This window comes from Haemorhous mexicanus, chromosome 9 (genome assembly GCF_027477595.1).
Source record: "Haemorhous mexicanus isolate bHaeMex1 chromosome 9, bHaeMex1.pri, whole genome shotgun sequence".
NCBI lineage: Eukaryota > Metazoa > Chordata > Aves > Passeriformes > Fringillidae > Haemorhous > Haemorhous mexicanus.
Window position 1 is genome coordinate 15,030,576 of NC_082349.1, and position 19,491 is coordinate 15,050,066.

The window sequence follows — 19,491 nt, forward strand, 5'->3', positions numbered from 1 at the left end:
AAAATGCAGTCAAATCAGTGCAGCTGTATCCAAGAATTTTGTGGCACAGCAGATTTCTATACTGCAAAATGAACAAGGGAACAACTAATTTAGCTATATATTACACAGTTACTAAAAATACAAGCAGCAATCTCAAGTAAATACTAGATCCCTCAGTAGTTAGACAAAATTTTATTTTCTTTATTAGAAAGAAACAATCCACAATAACTTGTCCTTAATTAATTTTTAAAATGCAAAAGACATGATAAGCTAACACTAGTTCAAAAAGGAGCTGAGTAAAACCAAATGATCTTTGTGACTATCACCCCTTTTTCTACCATGCAAAAAAAAAAAAAACCCACACAAACAAAAAGGTAATGGAGAACCATAAAAAGAAACAAAACAAACTAAAAAGGAAAACACCAAAATCTAATGAAAGGTGCACAGTTTTTCAGTATGAGCTTTGGAAAACCACTCATGCACTGGATTGAAAAATTTATTTCTGAACACTTTCCTTCATACATGATGACTTTCAAAAAGGTTTTGATATTTTATAAGAAGCACAATCACAACTAAATGAATCCAAATATTTGTGTGTATGTGTAATGCAAATCCCCCAAATTCAAAATAAATATTTTCTACTAACATGTCATATAGAATAAATGACAATTTTATTTTTAAAAAGTGCACAGAAGCAGATCATTAGCACACATCAGCATTTGCTAAGATGGATAAGCATTTGCAAAAAAAAAGGTCCGAATTCAACACATTACTAACAACTAACAATGAAATAGAATGGGTATTGCCTATGCATAAACAAACTTAAGGTTTTGGTCAAAAAAAAAGATATTATTTAAGTATACATTGTAAATCGCATATATTTAACTGAATGTACTATTTTTAAAAAAAAAATCATAGCATATATCTACAAAACTAATTTGAATTTTGAACTGAAATTAGATCAGGAATTGTTTCTTGTATTAATCCTGTATCAGCTGAATATTTACATGTGTTTTACTTGAGGCACAAGTCAGTCTTATTGAACAGCTGCTCCTGAACTCAGACAAATATTTAAATATCTCACTGGAGCTGTGTCACCAGGATATATCAGCACATTCAGAGCTTAAACTATACCTGTATCTAAAAAATTTTCCTACTTATATTTATAAAATGCTACTATAGTATATTCCTGATCATAATGATGAGATGTAGAGAAAAGTGTCTGGATGGGTCAGCCCTGTAGTGGCAGCTCTCCCATGTTGTGTAGGGCTATACTGGAGCTAAACTGCAGAGGAAAAAAGGGAAGGAACCTAATGACCTCAGTTTTTGCCTGTTTTAATAGGTTAGATATCACTGAATTGAAAGATAATGATCTGTGATCACCTGCATTTACCATGGACTAAAAGGACTCAGGTAAGATTTTACAGGCCAGAACACTCACAGACCCATTTTGTGTGCACACCCACACATACACACCTGCTGCTGCTGCTGCCATGCACTTGGCCTTTGCCCTGCTGTGCCATGGATAATGCAATGGTTTCTGCCAGGAACATCAGCTCCATTCCCCACGTGCCCAGCCAGTGGGACCCTCAGCAATGGCTGACCTGTTTCTCCTGCCCACAACAGATGTTTTCCTAGAGAAGAATTAACATTATAAAATTGAATCTGTCAAAATAATGTAAGGCCTCAATGGCTTTGCCTCCAACAAGACTGGGAGCCCAATCTTGACAAGTTTCTCTACTATAACATAGATTAAAGAATTCAGCCAAACATTGTTACATATGCATCTTTCAAAAACTGCACATAATTCTGGATGCTCTGGTTCTTGATCACTGACTTCTGTAGGCTGTTCTCCAGCTCTTTCAAATGTACTTCATGATGCTTTTCATTCTAATGAAAAAAGAAAAATGCATAGAAACTTAGAAACAAAGTATAAATCAATTAAAATAATAATCTAAGATACAAAGTACCTAATTTTTATGGCTTTATTTACCTATAAAAGTTTTCAGAGGCTCCACAAAAGCAAAGGTGTTAAAAAAAGCTTCAAAGGATTGAAGCTTTTATTTATGTTCAGTCAGGACCAAACTGAACATGTTTGGATAGACTTAAAATAAAAAAAAGGCCTACAATCATTTATAAAAATTGTAAATTCAGATTACTGTCATTAACTCAGGAAAGTAAAAGAAGTTATCACAATATCATTATGGGATTGTTATGCATCTCAACAAATGTAGATATGCTTACTGAACACATTTGATTTGAGGGAAATTGCAACTTCATACTTTTTTTCTTTTTTGTCTTGCTGTGTAAACTCAACTGAGTAAGAGTTGCAAACTCAATGTTATTCAAGTGATTTAGTTAGACTGGACATCTGCTAGGTTGATGGGAAATGTCAATGTACAAAGTATATTGTCAAGTTGAATTAATTTACTGCTCTGAAAAGTGTGTCTCAACTGTATTAGTAGTGTGTTTTCAGTCAAAGGAACTTGTTTTTGTAAATGCTGATGTGGTAAGTGGTTTCTTAAATCACAAACAACATTATTTACTCACATGGTGAAATAAGCAGAGGAGTTGTTGTTTTTCTTCTTGCCTCTTTCTCACTTCAGCTTCGAGAAGTAGCAGTTTTGTCTGAAAGGCTTGTTCTTTGTATGACATTTTTTCCCATTCTTCAGCTACCTATAAAAGTAATGGGAGAGAAAGAATATACATGTTCAATATATATATATATATATATATATATATATATATATATATATATATATATATATAGTATAATTACTTATCTATTATACAAAATTTCTACAAATTATAATATTCTGCTTAATATAGAATGAATGCAAAATCTTCCTCTAAAAAGAGAAGGATTTCAACACCAACATTCTTGTGGGTTTTTTAACAAAAGAAATGATAAGATTAAGCTTAGAAACTTTTTGCCATATATGTGGGATTTAATATAAGGTGGTTAAAGAATTTTGGTTTGTCAATTAAAAAAAAAGATAATAAAACATTGGTAAATTGAAACTTGGTATTTATTTCCATAGTATCCAAACTTGATAAAGAAAATGAATTGTTCCATCCTTATTTAAAACATGCAGAAATTCACAGTAACTGTTTAATATTTCTCCCTACATTCAAAATAGTCTTGTCCCATAACTTTTCTCAAGCTAATTTTTAATGCTATTTTTACACAGAAAGTAGCAAACAAGATTAAGAGATGCATTAAATCACCAATACCATTTTTCTTCCTTCTTCCAAAGCAGATTCAAGTTGTCTGGTCAATGCATTACATTCTGCAATTTTCTCTTCAAGCTGCAATTTACTGCTCTGAAGACTCTCATCTTCTTTCCTGAGCTGGTAAGCAAGTTCTTCATTCTGATATTCCATCTGTCCTAATTGCCTTTACACAAAACAGATCAGTGCATTATAATTCTCTATAGCAGAAAAGTGTAGGAATGAATTTTAATCAGATTCTTCAAGTTACCTTTGAAGATCTCCATATTTCTTCTGAATGTTACAGATCTCTTCTTCTAGGCAAAGATTGCCCATAGAGGTTGCACTATGGTTATCCTGTGAAAATGAAAATTTGCTTCTAGTTGAAGACCTGTATGCAGGATCTTACTGGAGTAAAGTAAGTCTGTCTATTAAATTCCATCAAAAAATTAAATTTCAGATAAATGCTATGTTAATTCAGACAAATGTTATATTACAATCAAGTAAATGTTATCTTGTGTTATTGTACCTTGAAAAATTATCTTAAATTAGTAAAATGCAGCTAAAGTTGGAGACTAAAATTTAGTGTGAATGCTTTAAGGCTGAAAACCTGCTATGTAACAAAGTCCTAAAAAACTCCATGTGCTGCTCATGCAGCCTTGTGTATTAGGACCAGCAAAAAAGGGTCCCTCACACTACAGTCACAGGAAGCATAAAAATAACACTGCACATACATATGGTTATCACAGGAGAACAGTGCAGCACTGGCAAAGAATTTCAGAATGAAAAGACAAGTTCATGAAAAGAGATACATCAGCAGCAGAAGCTGAAGGAAGCAAGAAGACAGTCTTCTCCTGCCCAGCATCCAGAGTGCTAAACTTTTACATGTTTTTTTTCAAATCTCAGTAGCAACGAGATTATTGCTCCTTCTTCCACCCATCAACAGCATGTTAGCAATAAACAGGCACTTCAACAGCCTGTGGGTGCCATCACTTAAAGGGGTGACCACCACCATTCTTTGGACTACCTCAAGCAATTAGCAATTTGAGCTCATCTGCCTGATTGTGTTTATCAGAATTACAGGCTGTTCAGGTAGTAGCAGAAATTCGTCCAGCTGAACCCAGGAGAGGTTTTCTGCAGAGGAAGCAATTGCTCCAAAATCAATTTTCCTAAATTCTGGTCATAGAGTCAAGGGTAAAGTACATTAATCACTAAGACCTAATGCTGAAATTTCACTACTGTTCCACCAGACTAGTGATTATATTCCCAATTATTTTGCTACACTTAAGAGGTTCTTCTGCACTTTTTCAATTAAACACATAGTTAGATTAAAATTACATACATCATTTTATATGATATATAAATTTTGCACCTCAAAATTTATTATTGTTTAAGTTCTTGATTTAAGAGTTTATGAACATTCCTGGAAGAATCAAAAATCAAGAGCAATGTTTTATATAAAGTCTATAGGACCACAGAGACTCACAGTACTTCAGCTGTAGTTTTCCTACTGACATAGCAGGATGATTAGGCCCCTTTCCCACCCTACTAACTTGAAAAAATTTGTCATTTATGCTCTTCTAACTTAAAAGCACATTAAAATAAAGACGAAACACAACAACAAAAAAAACCTCCAAACCTACCCTGCCATAGAAATTGATGTCAGAGAAAAAAAAAGTCCAGGAAAATTCATTTTCAGGCTTTAGAGAAAATACAATCATTAGTGTTAAATACAGCTAAAAATTGCAATTATCCTATTAAAGCATATTTTAAAAGTACTTACTCAACTAAAACATTTTAAAATGTTACACATCATCAAGAATATAATTTATCTGATTAAATGTTGTATGGTTTATAAATTTGCCATTAAAAACAAAACTAATGTAGAATTAAATTGTTCTACCAGATACAAAAAATATCTAGACTCACATTTATTTCCAGGGAAGAATTCTGCCACACATCTCAGGACATAAATATTCAAAAAGATCAAAAATATACTCATTCTAAAAGTTACAAGTCTTACCACATAATGAATTCACATAAATACAGTTAGCAACAGTTTTATTTGCATTATCTGATTTCCACAGAAATTGATTTATGATTTATGAAGATTTCCACAGAAATTTTGATTTATTAAGAAAATAACAAAGGAAACCTCACCACTGTCACAAACACCAATAGTAAAATGCCCCAGTGACATTTTACCACATAATTTTCTCATTAATCTTTAGAAATCACCATGTTCAACCACCTGAAGCTCCAGCTCCCTGAGGGTTTTGCATTTCTGCGCACAGATCCTTCCCCAGGACAGAAGCTTTTGCTGGTTTTCCTCAGCTGCTTTCAGCAAGTCACAAACATGTCCTAACTCCTTTAACTCAGCCTCCATTTTGTGCCTCACCTGCATAGTAGCATCACAGGAGAAAAATGTAAATGTAAAACCATAAATTAATTGTATTACTTAATGGATTTTCATGTAGGTAATAAAGCTAAAATTCTATGCAAGTTACATGTCACCTATTTTATAAAATACTGACAAAGATACAAGTTCTTTTCTGGCACTTAGGAATGTGCTGTCTCCCAGTATTCAGCTCCATCTGCTGAAAAATTTATAACTCATCTCTGTATGGAGTCTCAATCTTAACTGTAAGTTAGAAAGAAAAGAACTTACAATAGGTTTGCTTTCATGTACAACTTTCACAACTGTTCTGTCAAAAAGATAGTTTCAAAATCATCAACAATAAAATCACACTTTTGAAAGTGATAAACGAATTCTGGAATTCAAAATTAGTAGCCAAACTATTTAGTAATTGCACTAGAAATTATTGCTCAATTGTTTGCAATTGTGTAGTATCCAAAAGGCACCAGCTTCAGATAGCAGTCAGTAAAACTCTCAGAAATTTAAAACCAAGAGACAGTACCTTGTGACTTCTAACAAGATCACAAAAATGTAGAAAAGATCTGTGTTCCACAGAATTATTTGGAAACATTATTTACTACTGCAAAACTTACCTTATTTGCTTCTAAGCATTTGTTTTCTGTTATATTTTTGTTTTCATTTAAGACTCTTTCATATCTGGATTTCAATTCTTCCACAGCAATTTGTCTTTTTTGTGCCTAGGACAACATACATTTTTCACATACATTTGCAAGGTCCTTCACTTAAATATAGAAAAGGTAGAATCATTAGTATGAAGCATAAAGGAAAACCTCTGACTTCTAAATAGTATCTCAAAATTTGTCATTATTTGAAGTTATTTATTTTCATTATCATACTTGTCACAGCAAGTACAAAAGGGTTACCAGGTAAAGAGGACTGTCATATGAGCAATGTGTTATCAGCAATGGAGAATGAGCTACAGCTGTGTTGTAGAAGCAGCCAGTGTGACTCACACCTCTGTCCCCATGTAACAACTGTCACTGACACTTCCCATGTGGAGGTACTATAGCCCTGAGCTAGAGAATTGCACTCCCCTCACTGCTTAAGGCTGGCTGTTACCTGGAACTACATCTACCATCTTGAAGCTGGCAGCAACTTTAATTATGATGATGCATTCCAAAGACAAGGCCCTCTGGCTCTACTCTAGATTTTGTATGATGTCTTTCTTTTCTCTTGGCAGTGATTAAAAAAAATCACTAAGTGAAGAATGTCAGTGAAATTGTGTCTATCCTATAGCATAAATAGATACATATTTGAATCAATGTTCTAAAACTTCTGTCTGAATAAAGCCAAATACAAAAAATGAATTGATAAAAAGCCCATTATAAGTTTGATTTCTTTGTTTCACTGGTATTTCTATGTGGATTTACCCACTGAAATAACAATTCATATAACCCTATACTCATAACCCTAATATATATTTCTTGAATGAACTTGGATTTCTTGAGCTTACTTGAATACTGATATGCTCTTAGGAACATGAAGATTAAATATGGGCAAGTAGAGGTAAAATATCATCAGTATATCCACAGAAGACATCAGACTCAAACTTTTTAATTATCTAGCTTACTGGGTCACCTAATCTGCATTTTAACAAGCAAATCTTGTCAAAGCAACTTTGTCTTGTTGGCTTCAATGAGCTTCAAGTGGGCTCGAAGCTCATTGAAGCTTCGAGCTTCATATGTGATGTCTCATGTGGCTACTTAGCCTTTAGTTACTTGTACTTGCAACTGTGTGGAGACTATTCTTCCATATGGTCTGTAACAGCAATTTCTTCTTTCATACTCCATATTACAAAAATATTACAATCCCCATGACAACAAAACTGATTTATTACAAAGAAAACCTTTATAATTTCCTCAAAATGGCTTACAAATTTAAAAAAACATACTTGAAGATTTCAAACATGGTAAGTCACCTCATTTTTACTCTGTTCTACAAGGTTTTCCTGCAGCTTTGCTTTTTCTTGCAGATGAAGCAATTCATATTCAACAGACACTGTACTTTTCTCCAAAGTAGCAAGGGAAACCTTGATCAAAAATAGAAAATATAAAAATGTTCAGAGTATTACTAAAATAATAGTTGCATTCTACAATATATTACCAGCAAGTGACTTGCTGGCACTAGGAAGAATGATGTAAGTATTTTTCCTGTCAAACAAAAATGATAGTCTATAGTTCATTTGTCAGCTCATCAGAACACTTAGATGATAAAATCTGCAAACTCTTTCAAAATTGAAATTAATAATTAAACTCCATTCTTTCATTTGAAAGAAAGTTTAACAAACATAAAAGAACAATTTCTACTTAAGAATTTCTACTTAAGAAATAAAAATTTCTACTTAAGAAATACAATTTCTACTTAAGAAATTGTGCAGTTATTGACAGTAAAATAAACAGCATCCTGATTAAGCAGATATATCATCAGACAATCCTGATCCCAGCTTTGCCATAAATTTCCACTGGAAAATTTTCAGTATCTCATTTGTCCTTACTATTATAAAGGGATGGCAAACCTTATTCTGTAGGTCTGAGGTGTCTAGACAGAAGGTCCTAAGAGAATTACCATGGTTGCTTCATTAATGTGTGAGAAATGTAGAGCCATTCAACAATGATTTATAATCTCACCTTTAATTTTTTGTTTTCAAGGTAAATCTTTTCATTTTCAGAGTTAACAGAATTTAGCTTTCCAAGAATTTCCTCTTCTGAGTTTCTTCTCCATTTCTCCCTTCTTTCTATGTCTTCCATCAGGCCTCTGATCTGACTTTTAAGACAGGCAAGTTCTCTATAATACACAATGCTTCCAGAACTCTCACTATGAAAATTAAATTGAACCTTAACACATTCTCCTTCATAGTATATATATATTGAACCTTAACACATTGTCCTTCATAGTGTGTGTGTGTATATATATATATATATATATATATATATATATAAATAAAAGGGGGAACGCATTTACGCATCCAAAGAAAGGATTATCTACTTATATTCTGAAATAAACTCTCTGAAAGAGGAGAGTTTCTACTTCAAGGAAGGTGTCTTAGCTCTTATAATTATAATGAATTTATAGGGTATATCACATAATGTCCTACTAAGAACACTCCTTAGCTACTTTAGGAATGTCACTTTCTATTATTAAAAGCAGAAAATAATGTTAGGCCTCATTTTTTGCTTTTTTTTTGGTTAATATAGTTCACAAAATTTGTTTTGCTGTTTAGTCAGCCACACATTGCTTAGTAGAACAAGTCTTGTTAGAACGGCACATTTCAAGCAAAGACTTGTATTTTCAGCTGAAATGAAAACAGCAAAAACCAGCTGGAAACAGAATATTTGTTCTTTCTTAGATGCCTTCCTATATACACCGGACCAACAGCGGGCTAGACAGATTTCTGGACTGATGTCACCTACCTGCCCTGTGGTTAAATTTTAAAATCTGCTGCAAGTATTTCCAGAAATGCCAGATTTTCTGGGAGAAAACCAAAATATTCAAGCCATTTTAATGTGAGCTGTTAAATACTTAAGCATGAATCAAGTTCTCTGTGAAATAAACATTGTCTCAGACCTAGAATAAAGGCATCTAACAGTTTCTTTTGCTGGTTTAAATTATAGTCCATATTTCTACTAACAGAAATGGTAAAAGGATATTTGTCATTGTCTGCCCAAAAAAATAGCATGCCCTTCATGTTCATTAAGATTTGACTGTGTAGTTTGAATAAGATTGGATAATTTTGTTCTGCTTTTCCTTACATGAGTGAACTGTTCAAATGGCATCTGAAAGGAACCCTTCTCTATCCTCTGCTGAGGTGAGACATTAGTGGAACTGAAATAATTTGGCCATCACTAGTCTGAAGTAGGACCTACAAGACAAAGAACCTTTTTCTATTCTGTAAACACAAGGGTTAACACTCAAGCTGTTGAATCAGTTATTAAATAAGTGGTTATGTGGAGGCCGCATAGCAGCTGCCAGCAAGTTCAGGCTGATCAGAAGTATGCAGGAAAAAGAATATGTTCCTTACTGGTAAAGGGGAATTGAGCTTCAAAAGAAGTGAAATGCAACAGAGAAGAGGCTAAAAATCTGAAATTTGTTCTTATTTCTGACTTCCAAATTTTGCTCAGAATTTTAAAATATTAATAAACTCATTTACATTGTCAACACTGAGTTTTGCACTACTAAATAACAGCACCCTCTGACCACAGTAATAAATAAACAAAAAAGGCCAACAGTCCAACTTACTTCTCAAGATCTTCTATTTGAACTTCTAACATTGTCTTTTCTTCAACTATTCCACCGTGCTGGTTTTTCCAGACATCAGAAGCTGACAGTATCTCATGCAGTTTGACTTCCTAGAGAATGCAGAAATTATAAATTATGTAATAAAAGAATGCCACTGAAGAATGCCATTTAATTCTACAAATTTTAGATAATAGAGATATTTAATATAAAATGGTATTATTGGATCTCCCTTATACAAATCAATATAAATTTTCTCTCATCTCAAAATAAAATCAACAAAATTACCCACATTTTAAAAAATTCAAAATCTAAGTATAGACTTACTTTCAAGGCAGAGACATAGTTAAACACTGGTACTGCATATCAACTGTAGAATACAACATTTCAAAATTTAAGATGGCAATCTTTTCTTATCAAAAAAAATTGTCTTTAATACATCTCTACTACACATAAATTATATCAATTAAGAAATGAATAAAATTGTGTCAAAATATTTTAAGAATGAAAAATGCTAGCTAGGTAAGAAATGAAACATTAGGCAAAATCCCTTAAATGAATATAGATAATTAACCAATACAGGCTATCTTGAAAATACACCAGGATTTCAATGAGGAAAGAAACAAGTGCGACTACAAAATGTCAGAAGTTCAGGAGGTAGTTGCTGTCCCTCTGTACTGCTAATTTTAGTTAAAGATTCACTACTGTCTTCTCAGAAAGATCCAAGAATACAAAAACCATTATTAATCATCTCCTGATACACTAAGTGGAAAAATATATGTTTAATACTGACATATCCAAAATTATTACAACACATCTAAGAGTATGAAAACATTCTTCTTAGGAAATCTAAAGAGGGCAATAAGCACAGTTCTGATGCAGCTGGCACTTTTGAACTATTACAAACTACTGATAGGCAAAGCAAGATTCCAAGGAACAACTTGGATTAAGGAATTTTTTTGCTTGGATTTTGAGAAGGTTCAGAGCAAGCAGCTTAGAAACTAAAAGCTAAGTAGCCACATGAGACATCACATATTAATAAATAAAGAAAACTAACACTTCAAACCTCAGTCATGGATTCTCAGTTTGTACACTGTACTTCTGAGATAGAGCTTATCCATAGAGAACTAACAGGAAGACCAGGAGAGGTTTAACCAAAAGCTGATGACACTCACTTCCTACAGCTTAAAATGTTCAAACTCTTGACTTAAGACAACCACTAAATTTTAACAAAACAAATAATAATAATAGCTTTCAGGATACCTATAGCAACCTTTTCCTTAACAAATGAGCAGCAAAACAAAAGACATACAAGCACAGCATAATGAAACAATTTTTTTCTATTTTCCACAGGTGAAAGTCTCTCAGTTGTTCAATTTCAAACAATACAATACAACATTGCTCACAGCATAGTCACTCACATGTTTTTTTATTTTCGAGGTTATATCTTTCACAGCTTCTTCTAAGCGCTGAGCTCTTTGTTTCTGGGATCTTATTGCTTTTTCCAGAGCTATCTTCTTTTGCTCACTTGTTTCCTTTAAGGCTAACTTCTGGCACTTGTATTCACCAATTTGATGTTTCCACTCTGCTATTTTATTTTGTAGAGTCTGCAGCATAATTAAAATCAACTATTCAAATTCCAAACCCTACAGGTAATTTTGTGCTATAAAATAATTAGGAAGAGCTGTTACATTTATAACATCTGTTTCCATATAATCTTGGGATCTCAAATCTAGCTAAGTGCAACAGTTGACAAGAAAAACACAGAGAGAAAGTCAGTACAAAGATGGAAAGAAGAGGCTGAGAAGGTGCAGGAGCAGGCAGGAGCAGGGGGAAAGACAGCGATCTAACCATGTCTGTGTGCTCTTGCCAATTAATGCAGAATTTCCACATACATGGCATGGTATCAACATTACATGATGATACTCATTAAGAGCAATACCAAACTGTTTCAAGGAGAATCTCAGATCCACTTATCAAAAATGACCAAGCTACCAACAGACAATTAGTATCATAAAGACAAGTGTAAATCCTGCTCATATCTCTTACTATTCTTCCACCAAAATACTGCAATTTAGGTAAGTGTCAACTTTCTCAGTTCAGTGATAAATATCCAAGTTGTAGGAATGATTAATGCATTTCTTTCCTTCCTTTTAGCCTAGGTCTGAAACTACATTATGTACTACTAGTTAACTACTGAATCTGTTAATGTGCCAGCCTTATTCAAGATACTCATTGACAGTTGCTATAAAATATGCATATTATGGATGAGGGAATATCTCTCGGTACAGGTCCTGCTAATGGCCCCCAAAACGTTTACAGAATCAAAACAAAATGTATGTGGTTTTCCAAATGAAACACAGTCTCAGGTACTGGGATTCATAGAAAAGCTGAAGTACTACTTAAAAAAAAGAGGAAATTACAAAAAAGACCCACATTTATAAAAAGTGGTTTTCCTATATAAATGCTTACAGGGCACCTAATAAACAAAGATGTGACTTGAGGTGGTGGATAAACACAGCAAACAAAATTTCAGTCTGTGTGTGGATTTCTTTAACTGTCAGTACAAGTAAACAGCTGCTATCCCCTATTATAACCACAGGAGGTCAGAATCACACTAAGAATAAGTGCTTTGGGCATTAGCCAGTGGCTGAGGTAAATAAGAATTGAGAACTAATTTCATAGGGGCAATGCTAAGCTTTTGCAAGCTTTTGTCTTGTAATTAACAAAATCATCTCCAGTATTTAAGCTAGCAAATTACTTCAGCAATTTCTGAAATGAACAAAACTTTTAAATAGAGATTGAATGGCAATACAGCTGCATATCAAGTTATTTTATCTAATGAAAATGTTGTTGGAATTCTATAACTGTACTAGGTAGAACAAGAAAGCAATTTTTATTTAGAAGAAAACATGAGACATTTATGCAGACATAGACATGTGATTTGAAATTGCCTTGATACAGGTTGGGTTACAATCTCAAATGATTCAATTAGTAGGGGATGTATGCTAGTAAAAGAGTTTGGAAATTAGAAATACATTGTTTTTAGCCAGTGTTTTCTCATTCAAGCCTATGTTCTTGACAAGTTTCATATACTGTATTCTGAGAACACATACAGCTCCAGCCTTTCACACATTACCTCCTCCTTGCCTTTTTCTAAAGCCAGTAACTGATTCAAACACTCAAATTTAACTTGTGCTTTTTAGAATAGAAAATGGAAATAATTTGACCTACCTTAAACAAAGTGAGATTAGGCATTAGTCATCAGTGTTTTACTTTCAGTCAGTATAAAGAGACTTATCGATCCTTCACAGACAATAAGAAGCAACAGGGTGTGGCTGTCACTGTTCTCTTAGAACAGGAAGTCACCATAGGGACTTGCTTATCTCTTGACTATGTGGAAATTTTCTTCTAGATAGTGCAGTTAAGTGAGTACAAACACGTCTATGCATGTTTCACTTTGCTCCACCAGAACTGTACAAGTGTGCATAAGTTGAGAAAAGAAAAAAAAAAAACAACAAACAACCTTGCAATTCAAATAGTGTGGTCAGGCAGATCTTGCAAAATATAAATGCTTATGATTTTAACTGTTTGGAATTTTTCTTCTACCAATAATTTGATTTCAAAACAGGTCACAGCAAGTTTTTGTTTTTGGGTTTTTTTCCCCAATAAACTGAAACACAAGTAAAAATATTTTGACCTGCATTTTCACTTTTAATTCATGATTTTCTGCTTCCTTTCTTTTAATCTGACGCTGCAGGTGAGCTTGTACTTCCTTTACTGATTTTGAGAGGTGGTCCCATTTCTGTACCTTGATCTAGGAAAGATAAACACAAATTTATTGTACAATGCTGTATGATGCTCTCTGTATTTTTTCTACTATGCCGTAGTTTCTAACTGACATTGGAATGTCCTCAAAACCTGGAAAAGATAAAACATGCTCTACAAGTATATTCACAGGCAGTAACTTTTTACTAACTGTATTAATGTTAAACAGAAATCACTAGCTTGAAACAATTTACATATAATTTTACGTATAATATTTAATCTGAGTTTAAGTAGCAGGAATAAGGCCTGGAAGCATGAACTCAGACATCCAGCTAAGGAAAGGCATCCAGCTAGCAGGATGACTAACACTAAGGCAGACTGATCAGCTGTGCTCTGACTAACTAGACCTGAACTGACCTTCATGAAATCCCAAAGACCACCATCTCCTATTAGAACTATTGATACATTTAATTCAAACTCCAGTTTTGGGGGATATGTAAATCATAAGGGAAGAGGAAATTTATGTCACTAGCACTCAGGTCAGATGATTCTATGAAATTTCTTTCAGCTTGATTCATTTGGCTCATTCTAAGTAAGAAGTAATAAGGTAAATAAGTATTGTGTTATCAGTATAGACTGCAAGAGATTAAAAGAATGTACTAATGGAAGTGTTCATTATAGATGCCTGAAGGAAAGGCAGATTCAGTCAAGTGTTGATGAAAATGCCCTTTATTGAAATTAATGTAAGAAGGAACAAGAGGATAGCATAGAAAATTATTTGTCCTTTCAGATGCTAGGCACCCTAAATTGTTCAACATTAGGTAGCCTCCAGTCAGGGCATGGTATGCCACATAGAGCCCACCAACACTGAGGTCTGCTGGCATTGGGGTCTTCAGAATTTTTAAAGGTTTTTCTATTCAGCATTTCAAGCAAAAAGAAGTTTCCATGAAAATGTGCTCCTTCACTTCAAGATAAAGGCAAAGACATGACAAGAGCCCCCAAAGGCTCCTCTGTTATGATCAGCTGGTCAATAGAGGTTAATATCCAGCAGCCAAGTGATATGTTCATTTGGTTAAGCAAAAAAAAAAAAAAACCTTAAAGAAGAACCATGGCTCTTAAAAACCTGCAAGGAGTTACAAATATCAAAGTACACTGCTGTCTCATGAAAGGTTTAACTGAGCCTATGCTGTCCCTCACTAACACTGAACCACGCGGCATGGCACGCACACCAAGTGCCCTGGAGGTATTCAATCTGTAACAAGATTGCCAAACTTCCAGTAAAATAACTTTCAAACTTTTACAGTACCCTCTTATACAGGAAAATTCTTCCCTTTTTGTGTTGGTTTTTGCACTGAGCCCCTTCTTTTTGGTGCAAAGAATGAATGAGCTCTCGCCAGACTTGTCAGACTTTGATGATATTAGCTCTGTTGTCTGTACTACCTTTCCTAAAAGAGCCATGGAAACCAACTGTGAACAGTATCTGTTTAGCTTACTCCATATTATTCCTTGTAAATACTTTTTCCCCAGAATATTGCAAATCAGTAAATGATAAGTCAAAAGCCACCTTAGGATATTGGTGATAAGAATAACTGTATCCTTAGTTGGTTTGAATACAGTTTTGATGGTTTTAAAATAATTCTGTAGGAATCACCTTTCAGGATTTTACTTTTTTCATAGGTCTTTGAAAGAATTGTTTTACTCAAAATTTATATAGTTTTTAATTGGGAATCTAATATGTTGGAAGAAAATATTCATTCTAATGGAACTGGTCACTCACTTTTTCACACTGGAGCATGGATGAAAGTTCTTTAATCTGTTTTTCCTTTTCAAGTATTTTTTTCCTGAGATTCTTCATGGGAAAAAAACCAAACAAATAAATTATTTTAATGTATGTATACAAAAAAGCATCAGAAATGCACAGTGATGAACATTTCAGATGTAAAACTAAGATTCCAATTTGTGATGGTAAATCACAAATACTCCCAGTTTGCCACTCTTACTGGAAATTGTATGACTCTACAAGGTAGCCAATTTCAGATATTCAGCAGAGAACAGAGAGAATAAAATTTTAATTTACTTACGGTATTCTGAATTTTACTTTCACTTAGCTCCTGCATCCAAGTGTCAATGTTTTTACTGTTTAACTGCAACACAAGAAGCATTAAAAATTTCTTCCGATTATAACTGATTTTGTATTTTTCAATTGGTTACATATAGTTTGCTACATTTTTAAAGCTGGTACATATATCTAGAAAAGTTCACATACTCACAAGCAACTTGGTAGTTAAAACCTAAAGATTCAATTTATTTTGTGCATGGAACTTTGTAGCTGAAGAAATGAACAGGGTTATTCCATACATCTATTTATTTCTTTATTTTATCTAGAAGGGCTCTAAATACCATTGGTAAGTGTTATTTAAGCACATGGTTAAAGGGTAAAAGCATTTGTAGAATTCACAATATTTCAAAGACTATTATTGAGTGCTAAAGCTTTTCAGGAGCCTCAGTTAATTAGGAGAATTTGAAGACTGAGCCAGAAAGCATAAGATGGAAGATCACAAAAATCAGTTTGAGTTAACGCTTTGTAGAATTTATGTGCCCATGATATTGTCAACTAAACATTTATTTTAAAATATCCTACTGTGGGTGTGCATGCATGACTTCCTATTTTAAAAAAGTAGACTTGTGTGGCTTTCAGACTGTAAATCCAAGACATTTTATTTTCACTAATGAGAAGATAAACCCACAAACTCAAGTTGGAAACTTTGGTATCAAAATTTGACTAGAACTCCTTCATCTTATCCTGGCCTGCATGTAAGTCCTAAGAATGTTCTGTAATCTCGATCCCATGTCTATCTGTAAAGTCAATCCATAGACCTCAATTCTGCATCCAGATTTCCACATTTGCATGCACAGCAAACTTACAAATATTGTATTCAGTAGAAGTCCTAATCTTTCCTGACTATACTGAGTCAGATTTGCTGTCAGAAAAAAAATAATATATAAACAGGAATGGTGTTTTGTGACCTGACACTGATTTAACAGCAAAAATATTTAGAAGGCTTCCCAGAACTAAGAAGCGACAGGAAACCTAAATTACTCACACTATCTTTCCATTCTCAGGAAACAGTCTTCCCCACAATTTGTTCTTTATGAGCTTTCTTTTTGTTGAATGATCAACAGAAAGTCTCATGCTTGTAAGACAACTAGCAATGTCTATGAAAACCTGAAAATTAACTTCAAAATTAAGAAATAAACTTGGGAATAAACACCCATTTTGTTAGCTTCTGAAAGAGAGTTAAGAAAGTCAGTAATGGCAAATTACATTTAATTTTAAGAACAATCTACACTCATCACTCCATCATGTTTCTGTGTGAGATCCATGTGTGAGTTCTACATGTCTATTCCTATACAGGAATTCACTCAGGCCCACCTCCTGTTTTAACAAACTTAGTTCAACAAACTCCTTCCAAATTTTTAGGAATTTTCTTAGTGCACGGGACATAACAAAAAAAATCTTCCCACAATGTGTCTAATAAAGAAGATTATATGACTACATGTTAGAAACGTACATTTCCAGTGATCCTGTGTTTATGCCTTACATGTTTTCTTACTTGGTGTTCTAGACTGTCAGATTCTTTGATCAGATCAGTAAAATACTTCCCATCTTGGATGGCTTTTGTTGTTCTGTGACAATCCTTTTTATCTGGCTGAATCAGTGAACACAGTTTTCCTATTTCTCCAGGTGGCACACGTGTTTTCCCCTGAAATAGCATTCATAATTATGTAACATTTAGTTTCACTCACAGTTAGGTCACTGATATTGCTAATTTAAGGATATCAACATAAAACGAGTCAGCTCCTCCAGAGAATCCTTTAAGAGAAAGTTTAAAGATCAAACAATCATTTAGGACTTTCAACAAGGATAAAAGCCTGCCATATCACAGGATGTACCCTCAAACAGTTTGCTCACAGAATACAGCTAATCCACAAGGCAAAGGCAGACTACATCCACTGAAGGTGAAGGCCAAGACCTGCTCAGATTCCAATGTTGCTGTTTTTCACAGCAGACTTCTTCCAATTTGGAGGCAGCAATGGCTTTCCTCTTTTCCCAAACTGGAAAAGCTTCTCACCAGGCCGAGCTGCTCAAGAAAATGATGCTGCCCATGCCATGGCAAGTCCAGAGCCATATCAGACCTAAAACCTAAATGAATGCCATTGCCCCCCACTTCCTTATCAGGCACCAGCAATCTGTCACCACCCCTTCTCCAAACACCTCTCTCCTGCCTCTACCTTAGCACTCCAGAATGACTGATGCCTTCCCCAAGCACAAAGCTATCGTTTACTCCACTCAATACTCCACTGACTACTCATTAGTTCTTCAGAAGGTGATTGTGTTGCCTTCTCCACCCACCAGGATCCATTTCTCCTGTACTCAGATGCCAGGTGCATCTCCATCAAAAGGGCCTGTCAGACTGAGAGTTTCAGTTCTTATAGCCATATTGCCCTTCATACAATTGAGAAAATGAGCAGCAAATTCATGAAGTTCCCATCTTAAATGATCACTTCCTCACAGAATCAGAAAGAAGACTGCTCTCTTTCCAATTGTTGTCTTAAGGCAAATAAGTTCAATCAAACATCTAATGTTTTTTATTTTATATATGTGTATGTCTGTGTGTTTTTGTATTACAGGATTAGATTACCAGGCAGATCTCAGCTTGTGTAACACAGTGCAACTCTCTGTAGCTTTTTCCTGGATATACAACCAAAACCAAGTTCTTGAATTGAATTACTTCCAGTGCAAACAGCACCTTGGAAGATTAAACATCATGCTTCATTTATCATAGCCAATTGATGTAAGCAGAAAAGAACAAAGAATTTTGCCATAGTTTCAGTACACTGTTGCCATGTCCAGCACTGTCACTTAGCCATTTTTTGAAATATCACCTACTTCACATCTATAACTAGAAAGTATATTTTTAACCTTATTAAGAAAACAAATACAGTTTTAAAAATCAAGCCTAAGAGGAACAGAATGAACTTGCCTCAACAGTGTGAAGAAGAATAAACTTTTCCTGAAGATTAAAGTCCAAGGAAGGAGCAGTACAGTCATGCACAGGTAAAGGCAAGGGTGCTTGTGATGATGATGACATTTTGATTTAATGCTGTATAACAAGACAATATATGTCAACATATATTGGAGTTCCACGAGTCAGTAACTGAAACATTACTGGCATGCCAGGTTGTTCCCACTACGGTGGGACTGCTGGACGGGACCAAGTAGACCCCAGTCACAGCAGAGATGTAACACTGCTAACGCACCTGAAATCTTCCACGATAATAAGCAATCTGCAATTGCTCAGCACTGAATTCACAAACAAGGTGCGCAGAAAGCAAGTCCTTCCACAGCAGAAAACTGAATACACTCGAAGGACAAAGTAAAGCTCTCAACTATCTCCCACTTCCACGCTCCCCAGCAAAGAGGGGAGGCTCAGGGGCACAGGTCACCCAACCCAGCCCTCGCCCCGGGCCCACTCGGGCTCTCATCTCACCAAAGGCCCCCGCGCCCGCTGCCGGCGGCTCCCGCCCCTGGGTGTCCCGCGAGCCGCTCCCCCAGCACCGGTTCTACGGGGCAGTGTCCCCTCAGCACGGCTCCTCTGAGTGTCCCCTCAGCACCTCCCCGGTGGAGCACTGTCCCCTCAGCACCGCTCCAGCGTGGCAGCGCCGCTCAGCACTCCTCCCCACAGGTCCCCACCTGCGCCCGCCGCTCCTCGCCGCCGGGAGCCGTTGCTGGAGCAACGCGCCGTTGCCGTTGCCATTGCCGGTGCCATTGCCATTGCCGGTGCCGCTGCCTCTGCCGGTGC

General features: G+C 35.1%; 1 protein-coding gene across 15 annotated transcripts; it reads right to left on the bottom strand.

Moving 5' to 3' along the window:
* Positions 1–628: 628 nt before the first annotated feature.
* ODF2L (outer dense fiber of sperm tails 2 like) lies at positions 629–19,491 on the bottom strand. Of its 15 annotated transcripts, none has more exons than XM_059854164.1 (17): positions 19,383–19,491; positions 18,673–18,792; positions 17,242–17,391; positions 15,709–15,771; positions 15,405–15,476; positions 13,560–13,676; positions 11,281–11,466; positions 9,863–9,972; positions 8,254–8,440; positions 7,545–7,655; positions 6,199–6,303; positions 5,441–5,587; positions 4,833–4,889; positions 3,461–3,546; positions 3,214–3,376; positions 2,530–2,655; positions 629–1,869 (listed from the first exon to the last, which is right to left on the bottom strand). In XM_059854164.1, exons 2-17 carry the CDS (start codon positions 18,778–18,780, stop codon positions 1,741–1,743), a joined length of 1,917 nt encoding a protein of 638 aa, XP_059710147.1. In that variant the 5' UTR covers positions 18,781–18,792; positions 19,383–19,491; the 3' UTR covers positions 629–1,740. The 15 variants fall into 15 exon arrangements, with proteins under 15 accessions (XP_059710147.1, XP_059710152.1, XP_059710146.1 ...); XM_059854169.1 differs by having other exon boundaries at positions 8,254–8,389; positions 17,230–17,391; XM_059854163.1 differs by having other exon boundaries at positions 17,230–17,391.

What these genes read in the sequence shown, in the direction of transcription:
- ODF2L (XM_059854160.1), bottom strand. Translation starts at nt 18,780, where the DNA reads ATGTCATCATCATCACAAGCACCCTTGCCTTTACCTGTGCATGACTGT. An exon ending in AACACAGGATCACTGGAAAT is followed by an intron (nt 15,772 to 17,199) that starts GTACGTTTCTAA and finishes CTTGTGTTGCAG; the next exon opens with TTAAACAGTAAAAACATTGA. An exon ending in CCTCGAAAATAAAAAAACAT is followed by an intron (nt 9,973 to 11,280) that starts GTGAGTGACTAT and finishes TGCATTCTCTAG; the next exon opens with GAAGTCAAACTGCATGAGAT.